Source organism: Symphalangus syndactylus, chromosome 3 (assembly GCF_028878055.3).
Source record: "Symphalangus syndactylus isolate Jambi chromosome 3, NHGRI_mSymSyn1-v2.1_pri, whole genome shotgun sequence".
NCBI lineage: Eukaryota > Metazoa > Chordata > Mammalia > Primates > Hylobatidae > Symphalangus > Symphalangus syndactylus.
Window position 1 is genome coordinate 124648204 of NC_072425.2, and position 23873 is coordinate 124672076.

General features: G+C 41.2%; 1 protein-coding gene and 1 long non-coding RNA gene across 13 annotated transcripts in view; one reads left to right on the forward strand and one right to left on the reverse strand.

The window, feature by feature from the left end:
• LOC134736219 (uncharacterized) overlaps window positions 1-2868 on the forward strand; it is a 64772-nt gene extending 61904 nt beyond the window's left edge. The window contains exon 3 of the long non-coding RNA XR_010120097.1: window positions 75-2868. This is a non-coding gene — a long non-coding RNA (uncharacterized lncRNA). The remainder of the gene's footprint in view (window positions 1-74) is intronic.
• The window catches only part of SLC35F2 (solute carrier family 35 member F2), a 103915-nt gene that overhangs the window by 37536 nt on the left and 42506 nt on the right, over window positions 1-23873 (reverse strand). For 6 of the 12 annotated variants that reach the window (XM_063636496.1, XM_063636495.1, XM_055272979.2 and 3 more), the window contains 6 exons: window positions 23199-23374; window positions 19144-19271; window positions 13902-14061; window positions 12265-12421; window positions 11621-11673; window positions 9926-10080 (listed from right to left, as the gene is read on the reverse strand). In XM_063636496.1, the coding sequence (XP_063492566.1) occupies window positions 9926-10080; window positions 11621-11673; window positions 12265-12421; window positions 13902-14061; window positions 19144-19271; window positions 23199-23374 (829 nt within the window). Of the gene's footprint in view, window positions 1-8046; window positions 8826-9925; window positions 10081-11620; window positions 11674-12264; window positions 12422-13901; window positions 14062-19143; window positions 19272-23198; window positions 23375-23873 lie in introns of those variants that run through there. The other 6 variants (XM_063636487.1, XM_063636488.1, XM_063636486.1 and 3 more) reach the window with 3 other exon arrangements.

Sequence of the window (23873 nt, forward strand, 5' to 3'; positions counted from 1 at the left end):
CTGCTGGCTTTTGCCAACTGTGCTTTGATGATTACCTTCTCATAATCTTTTTTTATTTTTATTTTTTTTTTAAGACAGGGTCTCACTCTGTGGCACAGGCTGGAGTGCAGCCTCCACCTCCCAGGCTCCAGTGATCCTCCCACCTCAACCTCCAGAGTAGCTGAGACCACAGGCACTCACCACCACACCTGGCCAATTTTTGTGTTTTCTGTACAGACGGGGTTTTTCCATGTTGCCCAGGCTGGTCTCGAACACCTGAGCTCAAGCAATCCTCCCGCCTCAGGCTCCCAAAGTGCAGGGGATTACAGGCGAGAGCCACCACCCCTGGCATCATGATCTTTTTCCTGAAAGTTGCCTAAGGAGATGCTAATGCACAAAACCTCCCCATGTATGCTGGTGAATGATGGGACTCTGTCAACAGCACCCGGCACATAAGCCACCTGGATCCTTGGATCTTTAGGAGAAATGGACCTTTGCTTTTCTCTGTCATAATCCAGCTACACCCCACTCTGCATATAGTCCCACTTAGTGGAGAAAATAAAAGGTCATCATGGATACCACAGAGAGCCCCATTCAGACCCTAGACACAGCTTACAATATTGGTATGAAACAGAGGAACATACGACTATGATGAAATGTGGAAGTACAGAAGTGGCATCTGCTCCACAGCCTCTCAATGTGTGCTATTCAATGAAATTCATTTTGCTAAAATTTAATACATTATCTTGTCTCTGTAGTCAAGTATTACATAGTAAAATTTATGGTGGACTGAGCAGATTCCGAATTTTAGAGCTAGAAAGAGCCTAAGATACCAGAAGAGTCCAAAGCCCAAAGAGGTGACTGGTGTAAGGTCCAGTGAGGACCATCATAGGGAACAGAGCCCTGTGAGAGGCATCTCATACGTTCTGTTCCCAGAAGGACCAAATAGAGCAGGAGCCCATTCTGACAGATATTTTACAAGTATGGATGGAGTTTTTGGTGACTTTCCCCAACCTTCCCCTTCCTAAGACTGAAAACCACCACCCAGAGAAAAATGCAATGACAACACTAATTCATTGGGTATATGTATCGAAAAATGATATACCCCAAAAGTCTAAAAAATTATATTAAGAACTTTGTATATTTCCTCTTATTTGAGTTGAAAATCCATACAAAAGTTGAAGTATTAAAGAAATCAGTCTGTATTTTTTTTTTTTTAGATGGAGTCTCACTCTGTCTCCCAGGCTGGAGTGCAATGATGTGATCTCAGCTCACTGCAACCTCTGCCTCCTGGGTTCAAGTGATTCTTCTGCCTCAGCCTCCCGAGTAGTTGGGACTACAAGCCTGCACCACCATGCCCGGCTAATTTTGTATTTTTGGTAGAGGCAGGGTTTCACCATGTTGGCCAGGCTGGTCTTGAACTCCAGACCTCGTGATCTGCCCACCTCAGCCTCCCAAATTGCTGGGATTACAGGTGTGAGCCACCGCGCCTGGCCATCAGTATGTATTTTTAGCAGCATGATAAAGCACAGAAAGAGAGTGGCTAAAGACTGACCAAGAATGGTGTACTAAAAATTAGAGAAACTATGTAGTATAACTAATGTGTAATTAAATACCCAGGGCCTTTTTTTTCCTTTCAATTGGAAAAAGCAAACTCAACTTATGATTATTCCTGCTAACCTGATTTTAAAATTAGGAATGGAGTAGCTAACATCATACTGAATGGGGAAAATCTAAAAGCCTTAATTCTAAGAACTGGAAAAAAACAAGGATGCCCACTTTCACCACTCCTATTCAACATAGTACTGGAAGTCCTAGCCAGAGTAATTAGGCAAGAAAAAGAAATAAGAGGCATCCAAATTAGAAAAGAAGAAGTTAAATTATCCCTCTTTATAGATGACATGATCTTATATCCAGAAAAACCTAAAGGTGCCACAAAATAGCTCTTAGATCTGATCAATAAATTAGGTAAAGTTGTAGGATACAAAATCAACATATAAAAATCAGTAGGTTTTCTATACACTAATAATGAACTAGCTGAGATAGAAACCAAGAAGTCAATCCCATTTACAACAACTACACAAAATAAAATGGGAATAAATTTAACCAAGGAGGTGAAAGACCTCTATAAGGAAAGCTACAAAACCCTGATGAAAGAAATTGAAGATGACACAAACGGAAAGACCCATACTTATGGACTGGAAGAATTAATCTCATTAAAATGAGCATACTGCCCAAAGTGATCTATAAATTCAATGCAATCCCTATCAAAATATCAGTGTTATTTTTCACATAAATAGAAAACACAATCCTAAAATTCATATGGAACCACAAAAGGGCCCAAATAGCCAAAGCAATCCTGGGCAACCAAAACAGCATGGTATTGGTATAAAATGAAAATGAACTGCTATCTCTCACCGTATAAAAAAATCAACTCAAGGTGGGATTAAAGACTAAAATATAAGACCCAAAACTATAAAGCTACTAGAAGAAAACACAGGGGAAACACTTTAGGACATTGGTCTAGACAAAGATTTTATGGCTAACATCTCAAAAGCACAGGTAACAAAAACAAAAATAGACAAATGGGACTATATTAAACTAAAAAGTTTCTGCACAGCAAAAAAGACAATCAACAGAGTGAAAAGATAACCTCTTGAATGGGAGAAAATATTTGCAAACTGTAAATCCAACAAGGGACTAATAGCCAGAGTATACAAGTAACTCAAACAACTAAAGAGTGAAAAACAAATAATCCTATTAAAAAGTGGGCAAAGGACATGAATAAACATTCACCAAAAGAAGACATAAATGGCCAACAGGTATATGAAAAAATGTTCAGCATCACTAATCATCAGGAAAATGCAAATCAAAGCCACAATGAGATATCATCTTACCCCAGTTAGAACGGCTAATATTAAAAAGTCAAAAAATAACATGCTGGCAAGGATGTATAGAAAAGGAACTCTTAGGCCAGGTGCGGTGGCCCATGCCTGTAATCCTAGCACTTTGGGAGGCCAAGGCAGGTGGATCACCTGAGGTCAAAAGTTCGGAGTAGCCTGGCCAAGAGGTTGAAACCTCGTCTCTACTAAAAATACAAAAACTAGCTGGGCATGGTGGTGGGCACCTATCCAGGAGAATCACTTGAACCCAGGAGGCGGAGGTTGCAGTGAGCCGAGATCATGCCACTGCACTCCAGCCTGGGCAGCAGAGCAAAAACTCCATCTCAAGAAAAGAAAAAGAAAAGGGAACTCTTAAACACTGCTGGTGGGAATGTAAATTAGTATAATAGAGTTGCTGTGGAAAACAGTATGGAGATTCTCAAAAAACTAGAAATAGAACTACTATACAATCCAGCAATCCCACTACTGGGTATTTATCCAAAGGAAAAGAAATCAGTATATCAAAGGGAGATACCTGCACTCATCTGTTTATTGCAGCACTATTCACAATAGCAAAGATATGGAATCAACCTGTCTGTCTGTCAGTGGACAAATGAATAAAGAAAATATGGTATATAAACACAATAGGATACTACTGAGCCACAAAAAAAATGAAATCCTATCATTTGCAGCAACATGGATGGAACTAGAGGTCATTATGTTAAATGAAATAAGCTAGGGCAAAAAAAGACAAATAATGCATGTTGCACTCATATGTGGGAGCTTAAAAAGTCAATCTTGTGGAGGTAGAGCATAGAATGACAGATACCAGAGGCTGCGGAGGATGTGTGGATTGGGGACGGGAGATGAAGAGAGGTTAGGTTTTTGTGTTGGTGGTTGTTTTGAGACAGGGTCTGGCTCTGTCACCCAGGCTGGAGTGCAGTAGCTCAATTTCAGCTCACTGCAACCTCTGCCTCCCAGGCTCAAGCAATCCTCCCACCTCAGCCTCCCAATTAGCTGGGACTACAGGTGCGCACCAACATACCCGGCTAATTTTTGTATTCTTTTTGTAGAGACAGGGTTGTGCCATGTTGCCCAGGCTGGTCTCGAACTCTTGAGCTCAAGCAATCTGTGTGTCTTGGCCTCCCAAAGTGGTGGGATTACAGGCATGAGCCACCATGCCCAGCCTAAGGACGTTGTTTATTGGGTACAAACATTCAGTTAGATAGAAGGAATAAGTTCTGATCTTTGACAGCAGAGTAGGTTGACTACAGTTGAAATGATAAATACTCGAGGTGATGGACGTCTCACATACTCTGACTTGTACACAGTCTATGCATGTAACAAAATGTCTTATGTATCCCATAAATATATATAAATACTTGTATCAGTAAAATAAGAATGGGGCATTCTATTTTATTCACACCAATAAATAGTTTTAAATTAGCTTAGGTTTCATATTATGCCCAATAAAAAGTTCAAATAAGGAGATGACAGAGAAAAACAATAAGAAAACAGAATGGGCTAGGGAAGGAGGGAAAAGGAAGAGAAAGAAGATGAGAAGGAAGGACGGGGTGGAAGGAGTGAGAAAGAGAGAGATGGAGAGAGAAGAAAAAGAAAGCTAGCTTAGCACAGTGGTAGGCACCTGCAGTCTCAGCTACTCAGCAGGCTAAGGTGGGAGGATCGCTTGAGCCCAGGAGTTTGAGGCCAACCTGGGCAATATAGTGAGACCCTATCACTAAAAAGAAAATTAAAAATTAAAAAAAAAGCAAGATACACTCCCAAAGGTAAAAGAAAAAACTAAGTAATTTTTTGAAATGAGTATTAAGTAGATTGCTGGTCACATCCAGCTGTGGGCTCTTTGGGTCACCAACAGCTTTAATGTGCTAACTTGTTGTAGATGCTCAATTATTTCTTAACGTTAAACCTTAAGAATTCCTTAAGGAATGTAATAGCCACAGCCCTCCCCAAGACAGGAAAATGCTTCCTGGATTAAATGATAATGCAAAACCAATAATAATGTCAAGCTAAGCAGACAACTATAATTTCCTACCACTGACTTTCATTCTTGGATCTAATACATAGCACAGGGCCCAACACATAGCTGGTGTTTAATAAATGTTTGTTGAAAAAAATTAATTCAGAGAATATTAGGGGAAGTTAGAGCTATTTGGAGTACTCTCAACTTTTAAAAGTTGGTAATTTTATTTTTTTTGTTGTTATTTTTATTTATTTTTTGAGACAGAGTCTTGCTCTATCACCCAGGCTGGAATACAGTGGTGCAGTCTCAGCTCAGTGCAACCTCTACCTCCCGGGCTCAAGCAATTGTCCTGCCTCGGCCTCCCAAGTAACTGGGATTACAGGTGCCCACCATCATGCCCAGCTAGTTTTTGTATTTTTAATAGAGATGGGGTTTCACCATGTTGGCCAGGCTCTTCTCAAACTCCTGAACTAAAGTGACCCACCCACCTCGGTCTCCCAAAGTGCTGGGATTACAGGTGTGAGCCACTTGCGCCCAGCCTTAAGTTGGTATTTTGACAGGTAATCATGCTGTCCCATAAAATGTTCACCGTTACCTGTGAAAAAACCTATATAACTTGTTCAAAACCTGTTATATTTGGTTTGGTGGCTTTTAAATGTTCAGAAGAAAAACTATCATGTCTCTCTCAAGAAGGCAGGTGATTAAATGGAGTCACTTTTATTAGCATGGAGAGACTAATAAAGAGATTAAGTCTCCTGAATTAGAGGCGCTTACTTCTTTGTCTTGTAAAATTCTTTGTGTCTGGATCTATACAGGAAGTTTCTTGCGGTTACTTTATTCAGCAAATATTCACTCACAATCAATTTCAGGAGAGGCAGAGTGCTTAAGGTCTGACACAGATGAGTGTAAAAACTTCTGAGCCTCTTTTTCTCAACTGTCTGCTTCAAAAAATTAAAGCCAAAGTTATTTTAGACACAGTTTTTAAAACTGGTAGTGTATCAAGCTTACAATCTGCCTTTAAAAACTACTTCTTGGCCAGGCTCAGTGGCTCATGCCCTATAGTCCCAGCACTTTGGGAGGCAGAGGCAAGCAGATCACCTGAGGTCAGGAGTTCGAGACCAGCCTGGCCAACATGGTGAAACCCTGTCTCTACTAAAAATACACAAATCAGCCGGGTTTGGTGGCAGGTGCCTGTAATCCCAGCTACTCGGGAGGCTGAAGCATAAGAATCACTTGAACCAACCAGATGAAATGCAGCAACGGCATCACAGAAAAACTTAAGGCTGACATTGTAGTCTATGACAATTTGGCTCTCAGAAAAAAATCTGGGCCCATCAGGATGACTTCTCTGATTCACCTTGACTTTATGTATTTTAATTTTTTTTTTTTTTTTTTTTTTAGATGGAGTCTTGCCCTCTCGCCCAGGCTGGAGTGCAATGGCATGATCTTGGCTCACTGCAACCTCCACCTCCCAGGTTCAAGTAATTCTCCTGCTAGGACTACAGATGCGCGCCACCACGCCCAGCTAATTTTTGTATTTTTAGTAGAGACGGGGTTTCACCATGTTGGCCAGGATGGTCTCTATCTCCTGACCTTGTGATCTGCCCGCCTTGGCCTCCCAAAGTGCAGGCGTGAGCCACTGTGCCTGGCACACTTTGGCTTTTTTTTTTTTTTTTTTTTGAGACAGAGTCTTGCTCTGTTGCCCAGGCTGGAGTGCAGTGGCGCAATCTCGGCTCATAGCAAGCTCTGCCTCCCGGGTTCACGCCATTCTCCTGCCTCAGCCTCCTGAGTAGCTGGGATTACAGCTGTATGCCACCACGCCCGGCTAATTTTTTGTATTTTTAGTAGAGACAGGGTTTCAGCGTGTTAGCCAGGATGGTCTCGATCTCCTGACCTCGTGATCCGCCCGCCTCGGCCTCCCAAAGTCCTGGGATTACAGGTATGAGCCACCGCGCCCGGCCTGGCTTTTTTTAAATGATGTTACCAATAAGCTATAAATATTCCTTCAGTCTTAGTTCAGGAATACTTTAACCAGCAAGTCTGCAAAGATAACAGCTGGTTCCTTCACATGTAACCTTGCAATGCAAAAAGGTTTACACTCCTTAAGCAGAAATTTCTGAGAATCCACTGAGCTTAATGTATCAATAATTCAGCTAAGTGTTGTGAGTTCATGGCCGACTTCTGGGAATAGCATAAATAAGGATTTGTCTGGATACAAAATTTAACAAGGACAAAGAAATATAGCTGATAACCTCTGCTGAAACTAAAATTAGCGGGTTAACAGCCAGCATCCTAACTATCTGCTCAAATGACTGTAAGGAAAATATGAAGCAGGTCAGCAATCCTTTACTGAAGGCACGCTGAGAAAAGACGGGTCTCGCTCTGTCAGCCAGGCTGGAGTGCAGTGGTGTGATCAGATCATGGCTCACTGCAGCCTCGACCTCCCTGGGCCCAAGTGATTCTCCCACTTCAGCCTCTCTCTGGAATGGCTGGGACTACAGGTGCACATTACCATATCTGGCTAATTATTTTTGTATTTTTTTGTAGAGATGGGGTTTTGCCATGTTGTCCAGGTTGAAAAGAGATATTTCTAAAGCAGGGGTTCTCAAAGTATAATTCAAAATCCTTGAGGGGACCTGAAACCCTGGGGAAGAATCTATACAGTCAAAGCTATTATTACTTTTTTTTTTTTTTTTTGAGACAGAGTTTTGCTCTTGTTATCCAGGCTGGAATGCAATGGCGCAATCTCGGCTCACTGCAACCTCTGCCTCCCAGGTTCAAGCGATTCTCCTGTCTCAGCCTCCCAAGTAGCTGGGATTACAGGCATGTGCTACCATGCCCTGCTAATTTTTGTATTTTTAGTGGAGAAGGGGTTTCACCATGTTGGCCATGGCTGGTCTCAAACTCTTGACTTCAGGTGATCCACCCTCCTCAGCTTCCCAAAGTGCTGGGATTACAATTGTAAGCCATTGCACCTGGCCCTCAAAACTATCATTACTATAATACTAAAATGCTATTTGCCCATTTCGCTTTCATCGTCTTGCAAGTGCACCACAAAATGTTCTAGAAGCTACATGACATGTGATACCACAAGGCAGAAGGAAGGAGCAGATGTGGGAATCCAGGTGTTTTCTAGTAAGCCACAGAGTAAAGAGATTTTTTAAATATAAATCAATGATATTCTTCTCACTATTTTTTTATTTTGAAAAATACATTTTTTCATAAGAATGATAACATGATGAATTTATTATTTTCTTAATGAGTTAATAAGTATTTTTTATTTTCTCAGTTTTCATTTATAATATGGTAAATAATAGGTATAAATGACTGGGGTTCCCAATTTTTAAGCATTTAAAAGAGGCTTAAAATTTTAAAAAGAATGATCAGCAAGCCCTGGATCTAAGGAAAAAAAAAAAAAAAGATAAGAACTGCTAAACTGCTGCCCCAGGAATTTTCAAATTAGCTGTGAAGTTGGAAAAAAAAATCTATATACTTGGTTCTCTCTGATTATGAGACTTTAACATGATGCAATCATAAGCTTGAGACTCTCATCTTAATAATGAAATTAAGGTGGAAAGTGCAGAGGCAAGAAGCCTGGACCGATAAAAGACTGACAACTAAGACTTAGTATTGGCTTTACCATTAACCAGCTGCTGACTAAGGGTAAGTCACTGAGCTGCACATCACCTCCCTGGGCCTTTGTTCCTCCATGTCTAAAATAAATGGCTCCTCCAGGCACGGTGGCTCACACCTATAATCCCAGCACTTTGGGAGGCTGAGGCGGGAAGATCACCTGAGGTCAGGAGTTCAAGACCAGCCTGGCCAACATGGTGAAACCCCATCTCTACAAAAATACAAAAATTAACCAGGCATGATGGAGGGTACCTGTAATCCCAGCTACTCAGGAGGCTGAGGCAGGAGAATCGCTTGAACCTGGGAGGCAGAGGTTGCAGTGAGCTGAGATCACACCATTGCACTCCAGCCTAGGCAACAGAAAATAATCTCAAAAAATAATAATAATAAATAATAAAATAAAATGAATGGCTCAATCAATTCTCAAGGGAAGGTGTATCAGACTCTCTGAGGATGTTATTTTTTCAAACTCCATATTTGCTCTCTTGCTTCCCTTGAAGACACTGATATATTCCCTCCCACCCCACCTCCCTTGAGAATTAGTACATGTAATAGGACCCACTGCTGATGGCAGCAGATTACGCTTGTAAACGCTATGATGATGTGGATAGAAAAAGTCTGAAAAACCACTGGACTGAATTACCTTTAAGATATAAAATTACTGGCCGGGCACGGTGGCTCACGCCTGTAATCCCAGCACTTTGGGAGGCCGAGGCGGGCGGATCACAAGGTCAGCAGATCGATACCATCCTGGCTAACACGGTGAAACCCCGTCTCTACTAAAAATACAAAAAAAATTAGCCGGGCGAGGTGGCAGGCGCCTGTAGTCCCAGCTACAAGGGAGGTTGAGGCAGGAGAATGGCGTGAACCCCGGGGGGCAGAGCCTGCAATGAGCCGAGATTGCGCCACTGCACTCCAGCCTGGGTGAAAGAGTGAGACTCCGTCTCAAAAAAAAAAAAAAAAAAAAAAAAAAGATATAAAATTACTATCAAAGACAGAACCATTCCAATCATGCATGCATGATAAGCTGGCCATCTCTCTTTCCTTTCCATCAGGTACTCCAGACTTTTTGTCTGTGTACCAGGGCAAAAAGAATGAATGGAAAAACTCCTAGTGCTCAGGCTAAGTTACACTGTCCCTCAAGGTCAACAGCAGCTCTGGGTCAGCTTGTTTATCACCTGAAAACATGTGTTAACAATTCCATAAGCTAGTGCCCTGGGCCATACCATCGAAGATGAAATCCATGTATTTCACTCTTTAGAAAAACCCTAGAAGGGCAATTCTTATGTGAACCCATTTTCTAATTCAGAAGCAGTAAAGGGAGGCCCGACCAATGAAATTCTTGCCAAGAGGATGAGGTTTTATTTTTTGATCTAGAGTCTTGAAGAAACCTGCTACGTTTTTTGGATCCAAGCAAGTATTCTTATTTGAACATGATCTATTTGTTTACCTTATAGCCAAACAGAAAGAGTCCAACGAAAAGGCTGTAGAGGTCCGCTGTCAGGATGCCCAGGTTGACGGAAGTGGCACTAGTGACTTTAATCACCAATGGCATGAAGCTGTACAGGCAAAACATACACAGGGCAAATGCCACGAATAGCAGGGCTGTGGAAAAAAACATGGAATATCTAATATTAGGGCAAGAAATCATAAGACAAAGGAGTTTGAGGCTTGGCTGCCATATAAAACTCCCTAACCCTTTAACATACTATCTACAAAGCCCCTTGTTAACAGTCAGCATTGCAAATGAGACCATAAAGCTCTCTCGAAAAAAGAATATTAATAGCAAGTTGTGATGTGGATAAAGGACCTCAAAAAATCCAACAAGGTATTGGATGATCAAGGTCAGAAAATCCTGCTTATGGTGTGACTGAGTCCATTGCTCTTATCACCCCTCGCTACGCACCCTGCCAGGACAGAGTGATACCTGTGATAAAAGGCCAATAAAGGCAGAATCAACATCTCGTGTCAAGAAAAATCATTCATTATCTTTTCTTTGCTTTTGTTTGGTTGGACATGATTCGTATAATTGTATTCAGAATAAAGTATCTTTAAAGACATCAAAGACAGTTATTAGGTCCATTGTATTTTGTTCATCTCATTAAATTAAGTGCTCCAAGGCAGCACAATATAATTATCCTTTTTAGGACAGTGCTTGCCATGTGGATGTTGACTACATTAGCAGTATCTCTGCTTTGCAACTACTTCTTTAATCTCATCCCATACTCAACACACACACACTTTCTAGCAATCTAAGTTATTTTTATTTTTATCTATTTTTTTTGAGACGTAGTCTCGCACTGTTGCCTGGGCTGGAGTGCAGTGGCACCATCTCAGCTCACTGCAACCTCCGCCTCCCTTATTCAAGTGATTCTCCTGCCTCAGCCTCCCGAGTGGCTGAGATTATAGGCGCCTGCCACCATGCAATTTTTTTTTTGTATTTTTAGTAGAGACAGGGTTTCTCCATGTTGGCCAGGCTGGTCTTGAACTCCTGACCTCATGATCTGCCCGCCTTGGCCTCCCAAAGTGCTGGGATTACAGGCATGAGCCACCGCACCCAGCCTGCAATCTAAGTTATTTAATTGAATTAAATTATCAACCATGGTAGACAATCTTCCATGACATCTATGTACTATTTAACTTCTCCCCACCCCATCGTTAAACCAGGTTCCAATCTTTTCTGAGTGTCCCATCACCATTTTCTTTTCCTTTATTTATTTATGCAGATGCCTAGGAATATCAGATGACAGGAGCAATGGGAGGTGAGGGAGACTTCACACCATTGACGATTCAGGTTAATGCTTCACAAATTATATCAAGCAGACAACCTTCGCAAGAAGTTTGAAGACCCAAGATACAGATCTAATTGAAAGCTGGTTTGACCAAAGGTCAATCTCCAGTCTTGTTCAGGATTCCGAGTAACCAAAGGCTATTCCTGAAGGTAAAGATTAAGAATTAACTTTTATGGAAGTTTATCTACCAATTTTCAGAGAAAACTCAATGTAAACCACTATAGCTGATATGTATTAAATCACTCCTGGATTTTACAAAGACGTCTAAATATTATTAAAATAAAGCACATATTTCTAGATGTTCATTTGTTTGTTGAAGAATGCTGACTAAAAGGAATTATTTCTTTACATACCAATTTTCCAGTCCCAATGAATGCTGGCAATATCCTTATATTCCACAATCAATCTAAGATTAAAACAAGAGGTCACAGAGAGGTCCACATACTAATTTTCATGATTTTATAAGCATTTTAGTCACTATACTTCAGCTGAAGTGAGGAATTACATGGACTTTTGAATTTGTCTTAGAATATAAAAATAACTATCTTTAATAAAAATGACAAAGAATAAAACCAAAGGAGTTCATAAAGCTATGTTTGACTCCCTTACAGGTGCTCTGCAATAATAGTTAAGTATAGGAGGAAAATATGATATTATGCTTTGTTTTTGAATAAGCTTAGGAAGTTAATGTGTTAATATTTTCTGGAAATAACTAAAAAAGAAAACTCCTTACTGGCAAATGCCTCTACCACATGGTAATCAGGAATCCTAAGCAACACACATGTTTAAGAAAATAGGAAGTAATTCTTGATGTTTTAACAATCCTCTAATAGACACTCAGCAAGTTATTAGGTAATGGCAAAACCACAGTTACTCTTGCATCCACCTAATACTAATTCCAAATGTGAATTTGGGCCAAATAAACAATGAATATTAGTAATTATCATCTATAATATATTTGCTAATTTTGTTTTTAGGAAAAATTGTAGAATCTTACAGCTGTATACCACTGATAATTGTTCCAAACAGGCCCACCATTCCTAAAAACTCCTGTCTGCTCAGCTTCTTCACGATGTATTCCTCACAAACATTCGAAATGGCATAGAGGGAAGCCCCAAGAAGGACCAAGATGTCACCAATCAGTACATCACTCCCTGCAGGAAGACAAGCCACAGAAAGCAAAACACTGTCAACAGGTGAACCTCCATAGCATGCCTCCAGGCGGTCATCTGACCTCGTGTTCATTTATATGACGCTAAAGAAGAAGAAACTGGTTACTAGAAGTTTATGTGTGAGAGTGTGTGTGTGTGTGTGTGTGTGTGTGTGTATGTGTGTGTTTGAAACAGTCTTGCTCTGTCGCTCAGGCTGGAGTGCAGTGGCGCAATCTCAGCTTACTGCAACCTACACCTCCGGGTTCAAGTGATTCTCCTGCCTCAGCCTCCCAAGTAGCTGGGATTATAGGCATCCTCCATCATGCCTGGCTAATTTTTGTATTTGTACTGGTCTTGAACTCCTGACCTCAAGTGATCGGCTCACCTTGGCCTCCCAAAGTACTGGGATTACAGGTGCGAGTGACTGTGCCTGGCCTAATTTTTGTATTTTTGGTAGAGACGGAGGTTTCACCGTGTTGGCCAGGCTGGTCTTGAACTCCTGACCTCAGGTGATCCACCCACCCTGGCCTTCCAAAATGTTGGGATTACAGGTGTGAGCCACCGCACCCAACCTGGTTACTAGAAGTTTAAAATCTCTTACTCTTCTTTCTGGTGCAATTCTGCTGTGATTTTTCATAATTTAACTCCTCAGAAGTCTAACAGGCTAGAAATTGATGATATATATCATAATATAAGGCCTCAGAAAATGATTCCATGACATGACAAATTAATGGAGTTCATTGAAGGGGTAGGTCAATTTGAAAAATGGGAACCTGCTTTCAAAGTAATTTTCCCTCTCAATCTAAAGAGACACTTAACTCACTTGTAGACTGGGTGAATTCATAGACCTTAATTAGATTTTATACTATCAACTATAATTTTCTCTCTCAATCCAAGGAGACATTTAACTCACTTGTAGATTGGGTAAATTCATGGACCTTAATTAGATTTTATAGCATCAACTAATTTTCTCTCTCAATCCAAGGAGACATTTAACTCACTTGAAGATTGGATGAATTCATAGACCTTAATTAGATTTTATACTATCAACTGAATTCAACACAAAGTGTGGCAAAGTGTTCTCACCTACACAGTGACTTAAAAAGAAATACTCCAGTAAACAAGTTTCTTTGTTGATAAAAACAAACAAAAAAAAACAAGAATCGACAGTAGGTTTTCCAGTAACCAATCTAAATGAGACAAAAGATTATTGCAAATACATAAAGAAACTTTGCTCTCAAGAGACAAACAAAACTATTTAGTATAACAAAAAGGAAGAAAAACTGTGGGCTGGTAGGAACATACAGATTGTTTTGTGGAGGTAGTTACAAAATACCAGATACAAGTAAATCTAAAAATACAATTTTAAATGTAGTTAACCAGAATGTATTTTCTGCTTTTTACTGTTTCTTTGCAGAATAAAAGTGAAAACATAAACAAAATTCTGCTGTGACTGAAGCACAAACATGTGACACCGTCTCACCTGAATTGTCTTCCCTCCCTGCTAGTATGTCTGCACCAACCATGGTTCCTACACCTAACAGACAGACAGCCACGGCGATGAAGTGGATCACTCTGTATCTTGCATGAAGAATAAACCACGACAGAGCCATCAACACAGGAATCCCAAAGCAATCCAAAAGCTGCATGGAAAGAGAATCAACAGTTTAAAACATATCTCTCATTAGCTAAAAGATGGGTAATTAAGAAATAATAGGAGTCAGTATTTATAATAGGAGTCAGTATTTATTGAGCATTTATTATTGCCAGCCTTGTACTAAGAGCTTTACCTAGATTCACTCATTTAATCCTCACAACAACTCTATGAGACTGAAATTACAATCCAATTTTATACATGAGAAAATGAAGATACAGAGAGGTGAAATGAGTTGCCAAAATCACATAGTTAAAAATGGGATGACAGCCAGGCACGGTGGCTCACGCCTGTAATCTTAGCACTTTGGGAGGCTGTGGCAGGCAGATTGCTTGAGTCCAGGAGCTCAAGATCAGCCTGGGCAACATGGTGAAACCCTGTCTGTACAAAGAAAAAAAAAAACTTGGATGTGGTGGTGCACGCCTGTAGTCCCAGCTACTTGGGAGGCTAAGGTGAGAGGATCCCTTGAGCCCGAAGTTCAAGGATGCAGTGAGCTGTGATGGTGCCACTGCACTCCAGCCTGTACAACCCAGAGAGACCCTGTCTCAAAATAAATGAATAAATAAAACAAAATACAATGGAAGAGTCAGTTGCTGAATATGAGAATTCTGCCAAGGCCTGTGCACTTTACCTCTATGCTCCCACCTGTGTATATCTTTTATTTTTATTATTATTATTATTTTTTGAGATGGAGTCTCGCTCTGTTGCCCAAGCTGGAGCACAGTGGTGCAATCTCGGCTCACTGCAACCTCCGCCTCTCAGATTTAAGCAATTCTTCCTGCCTCAGCCTCCTAAGGAGCTTGGATTACAGCCGCCTGCCACCACACCCAGCTAATTTTTGTATTTTTTAGTAGAGATGGGGTTTTGTCATGTTGGCAAGGCTGGTCTCGAACTCCTGACCTCAGGTGATCTGTCTGCCTCGGCCTCCCAAAGTGCTGGGATTACAGGCGTGAGCCACCACACCTGGCCCTGTGTGTATCTTTAAGTTCAGTAGACAGACAAACCTTCCTGCATGCAACCATTTACTCAGTCAACAAATATTTGTTAAACACCTTGCATGTGTGAGACACTGTGAATGGAGCTAAGAATAGAGGTGAATAGGACAGAGCAAGCCGTGTCCTCAGGAGCACACAAAGCTAGAAAGGACATGGAATAAATAATCACACCACCAGATATTTCACTGGAATTGGGCTAAGCACTACAAAGAAGACGGGTTACTGTGAGAGAACAGACACCATCTCCCTGACAAGGCATCCAACCCCACCATGTGAGACACACTTGTGCTCACGGCAAATACTCTTGCTCATCCTCCTCACGTGCTCCCCCTCACCTATTGATACGGGGACCAGAAAACACTAGCTATACACCTGATTGCTCATCTGGAAGGCAGAGGGATTAAGCATGCCAAAATTACAGCAGGTCCAAAATTGTTTGCAAGATAAAAGATAAAAAAGAGAGTACACTTGCTCAATTCTTAAATTCACAAATTTAATGTGCCTTCAAGGATAAAATATATTCAAGAGATTCTTGATGCATTCCAATGTATTTCTTTCAAGGAAGAAATATATTCCTTATACTAATAATATTCCTGAAACTGCTGTTTTATTGCTCACCCTTTTGTTGTTTCAAACCTTGTCCCTGATTCTCTCTGTATCTGTTTGGTCTTGAACAAGACAGGCCCCTAAATCTCCAACAGCCCATTCGGTCCTGTCCACAGTTGTTTACTGATTGCCTTTCACTGCAGTAGCATCAGTGGAGTCCAACGCATCATGTGTAGGAATGGGCATCTTGCCTTGTTATTTATTCCAGCTGCAGAACTCTAATCTCTTAAGTGCTTTATTGAGCCTGCCTGAATAACAAAACATTAAACGATGCAAATGATAATACCCTGTCCCTGAAGACACCAGCAGAATCCAGCCATAACGGCTTAACAAAATCTCAACTACATTCCTTAAACAAAAAAAATAGAAAAAGACATTCTAAGAACTACCACAGAAGACTCCCTTATCCTTGTGTCTTAAAATCAAACTTAAATTTGCTCTATCCATAGGCCGGGTGCGGTGGCTCACGCTTGTAATCCCAGCACTTTGGGAGGCCGAGGCGGGCGGATCACGAGGTCAGGAGATCGAGACCACGGTGAAACCCCGTCTCTACTAAAAATACAAAAAAAATGAGCCGGGCGTGGTGGCGGGCGCCTGTAGTCCCAGCTACTCGGAGAGGCTGAGGCAGGAGAATGGCGTGAACCCGGGAGGCAGAGCTTGCAATGAGCCGAGATCGCGCCACTGTACTCCAGCCTGGGTGACAGAGCGAGACTCCGTCTCAAAAAAAAAAAAAAAATTTGCTCTATCTTTAACAATTTTTGTTGGGCAATGAGGGAGCTGCCTATGTCATGGTCAGAGCTCCAGAAACCTCAGGCCCCAGCCCCACACTGACCAGCTAGCTGTGTGGCCCCAGCCAGTCACTCTCCAAGTCAAAATATAAAAAGATCAGATGAAATGATCACACAGGTTCCCTCCGACTCTAACATTCCATGACTTCTCATCTGATATCTATCGCCTTTAGCCATGTGAACCTTCTTTTCTAAATGTATTCTTGGTGGCTGGGAGCGGTGGCTCATGCCTGTAATCCCAGCACTATGAGAGGCCAAGGCCGGAGGATCACTTGAGGTCAAGAGTTCGAGACCAGCCTGGCCAACATGGCAAAAGCTCGTATCTACTCAAAAAAAAAATCAGCTGGGCACATGCCTGTAATCCCAGCTACTCAGGAGGCCGAGGCTGCAGTGAACCAAGATTATCCCACTGCACTCCAGCTGGGCAACAGAATGAGACTCCACCTCAAAAAGAAAAAAAAATAGCCAGGTGTGGTGGCGCATGCCTGTAATCCCAGCTGCTCAGGAGGCTAAGGCAAGAGAATCACTTGAACCTGGGAGGCGGAGGCTGCAGTGAGCCGAGATCATGCCATTGTACTCCAGCCTGGGTGACAGAGCAAGACTCCTTCTCAGAAAAAAAAAAAAAAAAAAAAAAAAAAAAAAAAAAAAAAAAAAGTATTCTTGGTGATGGATGTCTTCTCTGATTGTCTCAGTTCGAAGAGTATCAATTTTATTTTTAAAAATTATTGTATAGTCACAGTAAGCAGAGTACTAAGAGAGACCCTGCGACATGGGTATCAAAACAAGTTAGATCATATTAGAGGTACAATAGAGTATAGAAGTGAAAATGAAAATTGAATTAGCCTTTGACAATAAGGGGAGCAGGCTTCAAAAAGGACTGCATTCCAGGAAGAACACAGCAGCACAGGGGAGAAGGAGCAGGCCATGAGTGGGAAATGGGTTGATGTGGCAGTAAAGTGGGAAGGGACATGAGCAGAAACCTAGGCCGCATCATCATCTTCATGTGAACTATCCCATGACTGTTGGTAATTACAGAACCTTCTAAGGAATCCTTAAGAAGAAAGTTCAAAGACCACCTAATCCAAAGTTCCACCCTTTTGGACTACCCAGGCCAGAGATTTACTCAGGTGGAGAACCAGTTTGAATTACTCCTGTCACAGCCGTCGCTGCTGCTGGAGAAAACATTACCTTGTTAGATGGCTTTTTTATAATATATTCTTTGCTAGGACCGTAAGTGCATGACTTTTGGCAACCAAATGCTTAGGTTTTTCTAAGAGGCTAGCGTGAAAGAAATTGTTTTCAATTTCTTTGAAATTGAAAGAAGGCATGAACTTCAGTCACAACTATCCAACTGTAAGTGTTCTGTTTAACTGTGTTTAGGCCTTGCACCAATTCAAAACTTTTTATCATTATTAGAGATCAAAGTTCCTGGGAATTGTAATCAAGTAATTAAAATGTAGGTGAGATTATGAGAGTAGATGTGACAAGAAAACGCCATTTTCTACATACTTATGTATACTTCATTAACCAGTGCTAAAAGTACATTTACTCCTATTAGTGATAAACTTCATTCTCTAGGTAACTGCTGGGTTTAATTTTTACGAAACTTTAGGTTCTTTGTGTGCCTCCTATGGTGTCTGTCTTAATAATCATTTCCTATCTCAGCTTTTTAACCCATACTGGTCAAAATCCAAGAGGTTTGCTGAGAACAATGCTTAGCACAATGTTACAGAAAAGTATTTAATATAATGGTAATAACATTTAATGTAGGTTCACATTGGAAAAATACTGAGTTCTCATCAATCCTTATATTTTCTATGCGAAATAAGTCTAATTTCAATTTTTCCAGTCCCTAAAATTTGGAGTCAAGTAAGAACATCTCTGTATTTTGTATAGTGAGAAAGGGATATATCAAAAAGTTATAAACTGTAAATCCCACATCTGAAACACACTTTTTTTATTATTTAAAAAAATGAAAAAAGTTATAAACTTATTAAACTGTGACATCTAAACCTGGCATTTGAGTCTATCTCACTTTCACCTCCACTTACAAAACATTTTGTAGTCAGTAATGATGAGTCAGTGTTAGGACACATCCCATAGTTTGGTAACATTAAGACAACTGAAATCAGTTGTCTTCAACTTTACAAAGTTGAAAACCTCTGCAATGTAGGAATATTTTTCTTTCAATGCAGCAAGAATAAACCTAACAAAGAAATAGGGATGGGAGTTTTAACTCCCAAAATGTCTAATCTCCCAAAAATGTCTAATAGGTTTCTTCCAATGGTTTCTTTGTCATAAATATCTACTATGCTTGCAAAGCTCCAACTTTCCTATAGAACAAAGGTATATCTACTTTCATATGCCATGTTTGAGCAGCATATAAAACAGAACACGTGTCAACACCACAGCATCAACTGCCAACTAAATATTTATGCTTATTTGGTAGGAACTGTTCTAATCTGCCATAGCAGTTTGGGGGCAGCTTAACTTGTATACATTTTCACTAATTCTAGGAAACATTACTCATTAGCGCATATGCTCTACTAGAAAACAGCATCCACCTGTGTTTAGGTTTTCTTCAAGTGAACAGATTTGCAATAAAATTAGGTCAACACGTATGACTTCATGTTCTCCTTTAGAAGCTATAAAATCCAAAGTGGTCAGAGGGCTCCTTCTTACCTGGACACTGGTTAGAGTTGTGTACTGGTAGGCTCTGACGATCACATAATTAGCTTCCACATCTGCTAGTCCCAGCAGGATGTACTTCCACCATTTTCTTTTCAAGATTACTAAAAGGTTATCACTGCCTGGTTGAAAGGAATCTGGGTTAGTACATGTTACTTGCAAATGATACCATACATGTTGATTTGAAGATAAAAGAGTAGAAGCAAGAGTTTCTTGTTTTTTTTTTTTTTCTTCTTCTTCTTCTTTTTGAGATAGGGTCTCATTCTGTTGCCCAGGCTGGAGTGCAGTGGTGCAATCTCGGCTCACTGCAACCTCTGCCTCCTGGGTTCAAGCCATCCTCCCACCTCAGCCTCCTGAGTAGCTGGGACCACAGGCGTACGCCACCATACCCACCTAATTATTTTTGTATTTTTAGCAGAGATGGGGGTCTCACCATGTTGCCCAGGCTGGTCTCGAACTCCTGAGCTCAAGTGATCTGCCTGCCTCAGCTTCCCAAAGTGCTGGGATTTCACGTGTGAGCTACCACGCCTGGCTATTGTGTATTTCTAATGTGGCCCCCTCCTAGTTTCCATTCTTCATAACCCAAACTCCTGCAATAGCTCACTAGAGTTAGATTTTCTTCTAGTATGAAACCCTAGTTAAAGTATCATCAGAGAGCAAGTGTTCAATAAAAGCACCAGAATGAAAGTAAGAGAAAAGTGGTTAAATTCCCTTTCCTAGCTGGGCACAGTGGTGTGCGCCTGTAACCCCAGCTACTCAGGAGGTTGAGGTGAGGGTGGAGGACAGCTGGAGCCCAGGAGTTCAAGACCAGCTGGGCTTACATAATGAGACTATACCTCTTTAAGAAAAAAAAAAAAAGGTGGAGGGCGGGGTGGGAGGAGAGCATTAAGGAAAAGAGCTAATACATGCTGGACTTAATACTTAGGTGATGGGTTGATAGCTGCAGCAAACCACCATGGCACACGTTTATCTATGTAACAAACCTGCACATTCTGCACATGTACGCCGGAACTTAAAAAAATAACTTTTTTTAAAAATCCCTTTCCTATCATAACAGAAATAAAATTTCTGGATATGAGCTTGTATGTCGCCATTTCTGACAAGCCACGGACTATCCTAGGAAATGAAATGTTTTCCTAGAAATTAATTGGTTATTTAACTTCTATTCATGGGCTTCTTCAAAGAAAGTCTGCATGTGATCATTCTTTTGGAAGAGATGTGCTTTCAAGTGAAAATTAAGTCAGTGATAAGCTTGAGAAAAGGCTTAGTGGCACACTGAAGAAACACCTTTTATTCCTCCAAATTATATTTATTCAAATTAATTGGATTCACTACTTTAGAGAATCTGGCATCATAGGAGATGCAGAGTTGGCACATATATGAGAAGGTTTTATGGCAAGATAACTCACAAATAAATAAAAGTAGTGAGAATCATAACCAAATAATTATCACTGAAATCCAATTAGCAGGAACATCTTGAAAACACAGAATTAGGCCGGGTGCAGCGGCTCACACCTGTAATCCCAGTACTTTGGGAGGCCAAGGTGGGCAGATCACCTGAGGTCAGGAGTTCGACACCAGCCTGGTCAACATGCAGAAACACCATCTCTATTAAAAATACAAAAATTAGCTGGGCGTGGTGGCTGGTGCCTGCAATTCCAGCTACTACGGAGGCTGAGGCAAGAAAATCACTTGAACCCAGGAGGCAGAGGTTGCACTGAGCCGAGATCGTGCCATTGCATTCCAGCCTGGGCAACAAAAGCAAAACTCTGTCTCAGAAGAAAAAAAACAAAACAAAACAAAAACACAGAATTAGTCTTCCTCAGCATCAAATGGCATGGGAAGCACCTAACAACCATCCCTTAGGGAGACTAACTGCACTGATATATTTGGGAGTCTCACCGAATTCCTGAAGGCCAATGCTTCCACAAAGAGCAAAGTCCAGGGTTATTAACCATGTACAGTTCCACTCCCAACTCTTTTTTTTTTCCTTTGGAGACAGAGTCTTGGTCTGTCATTTGGGCTTGAGAGCAGTGGTGCAATCTTGGCTCACTGCAACCTCAGCCTCCTGGGATCATCCTCCACCTCAGCCTCCCAAGTAGCTGGGACTACAGGGACATGCCATGATGCCCAGGTAATTTTTGTATTTTTTTGTAGAGAAAGAGTTTCATCGTGTTGCCCAGGCTTGTCTTGAACTCCTGGCCTCAGGTGATCCTCCCACCTTGACCTCTCTAAGTGCTGGGGTTACAGGTGTAAGTCATCACACTCAGCCCTAAATTTCAATAAAGACCTTTAAATAGCTGGTGCATGGGATGAAATAAATTACTGTAATTTCCTAAGTGTGAACAGTGCTGTCCTTCTTCACTGGATTCACTAACCTTTACGAGGCTTTTTCTTCTGCTATGTTGGCCACATGATTCAAAAGCAAGTAGTAAACTTAGAATCAGACCTTCAAACCCCTTTAAAACAAAGGGTTAAACTAAAGTTTTAAAAAATAATGAAGCTGGACAGGCAACTGTAATCCCCGCACTTTGGGAAGCCGAGGCAGACAGATCACATAAGGTCAGGAGTTCGAGACCAGTCTGGCCAACATCTCCACTAAAAATACAAAAATTAGCTGGGTGTCGTGACACGTGCCTATAATCTCAGCTACTAGGGAGGCTGAGGCTGCAGTGAGCCAAGATCATGCCACTGCACTGTACTCCAACCTGGGTGACAGAGCAAGACTCTGCCTCAAAAGAAAAAAAAAAAATAGAAGCTGTGGCTACCAGGAGTTTGTGGGGAGGGAGGGAGGAATGAATAGGTGGAACAGGGGGATTTTGGGGGTAGTGGGGCTGCTCTGTTTGATACTGAATGGTAAATGTATGCCATTATACATTTGTCAAAACTTATAGAATGCACAATACCAAGAGTGAACCCTAAGGTAAATTATTGACTTTGTTTAATAATAATGTATCTGGCTGGGCCCCGTGGCTCACACCTGTAATCTCAGCACTTTGGGAAGCCAAGGTGGGAGGACTGCTTGAGCTCAGGAATTCGAGACCAGCCTGGGCAACGTAGTGAAACCCTCTCTCTAAAAAAAATACAAAAATTAGCTGGGCACAGTGACTCACATCTATAATCCCAGCACTCTGGGAGGGCGAGGCAGGTGAATCACTTGAAATTAGGAGGAAGGTAAGACCCAGACTCCACTAAAAATACAAAAATTAGCCAGGCGTGGTGGTGTGCGCCTGTAGTCCCAGCTACACAGGAGGCTGAGGCACAAGAATCATTGGAACCCAGGAGGCGGAGGTTGCAGTGAGCCGAGATTGTGCCACTGCACTCCAGCCTGAGTGACAGAGCGAGACTCTGTCCCAAAAAAAAAAAAAAAAAAGAGGCCTGAGCTACACATGCAACTGATGTTCCATTTACCATCTTTATTTAGTTGGAAGTAAATATTCTAGAGAGTAAGGTTCTTGACTTTAAGTGTTTTTAATATCATCTTAATATTTTAAAATATTTTTTAAATTGGGGGGGAAAACCTAACTTGTAATGATATTTACACTTTTTTAGGTTGGGTCCAGTGGCTCACGCCTGAAATCCTAGCACTTTGGGAGGCTGAGGTGGGCAGATCACTTGAGCCCAAGAGTTAGAGACCAGCCAGGGCAACATGGCAAAAAAAACCATCTCTAAAAAAAAAAAAAAAAAATTAGCCAGGCATGGTGGCACACTCCTATAGTCACAGCTTACTAGGGAGGCTGAGGTGAGTGGATCACTTGAGCCTGGGAGGTCAAGGCTGCAGTGAGCCGAGATTGCACCACTGCACTCCAGCCTGGGTGACAGAGTGAGACCCTGTCTCAAAAACAAACAAACAACAAAAAAAACAACACTTTCTTTGGACAACTTCTGTGTTACAAACAGTATGGTGCTACTTACTTTAATCAACAATTTCAGAGAATTGTGCATAAGTGTCTAGTCACTACTTTCACAGAATTTAGAGGTGTCATACTTTTCTAGTAATTTTTATGAAGATAATTTTGTTGAAAAGATAATTTCCACATTTGACATACCTGATCGAAATGCCAGCATCACTGTATAAATTAGGAACAGCAAGCAATAATTGATAAAGCTCTGAAGCATGGGGGTGTTCACTTTGTATCTTTCTGCCAAATACTGGCTGGTGATGGCTGTCCCACATATACACAAGGACAACATCTGACCCAGAGCAATTGTTTTCAAAATATTCCTAGAAAATAAGGGAATAAATCAGAATAGCATGCAAATGAGTTATACCTTCACACACACACACACACACACACACACACACACGCACTGCTAAACACAAAGGGAAATGCTAATTATTCCAGGTGGTTCTTCATTTCATTTTATGAAATAAACATTAAAATGTTAGTTATTGAAGGACTACATTTTTATTCTCTTTTATTTTTCTGATCCCCTCCATTCCCACAAAGGCATATTCCCCCATTTCACTGAGCATCCATTTAGAGATCATTTTGATTACTTGGCTATAACATATACTTTGTAAAGTGCACACGTGTGTGTGTGTGCGTGTGTGTGTGTGTATGACTTTTTTTTTTTGAGACAGGTTCTTGTTCTATTGCTCAGACTAGAGTGCAGTGGTGCAATCATAGCTCACTGCAGCCTTGACCTGCCAGACTCAAGCAATTCTCCCACTTCAGCCTCCAAATAACTGGGACTATAGGCACATGCCACCATGCCCAGCT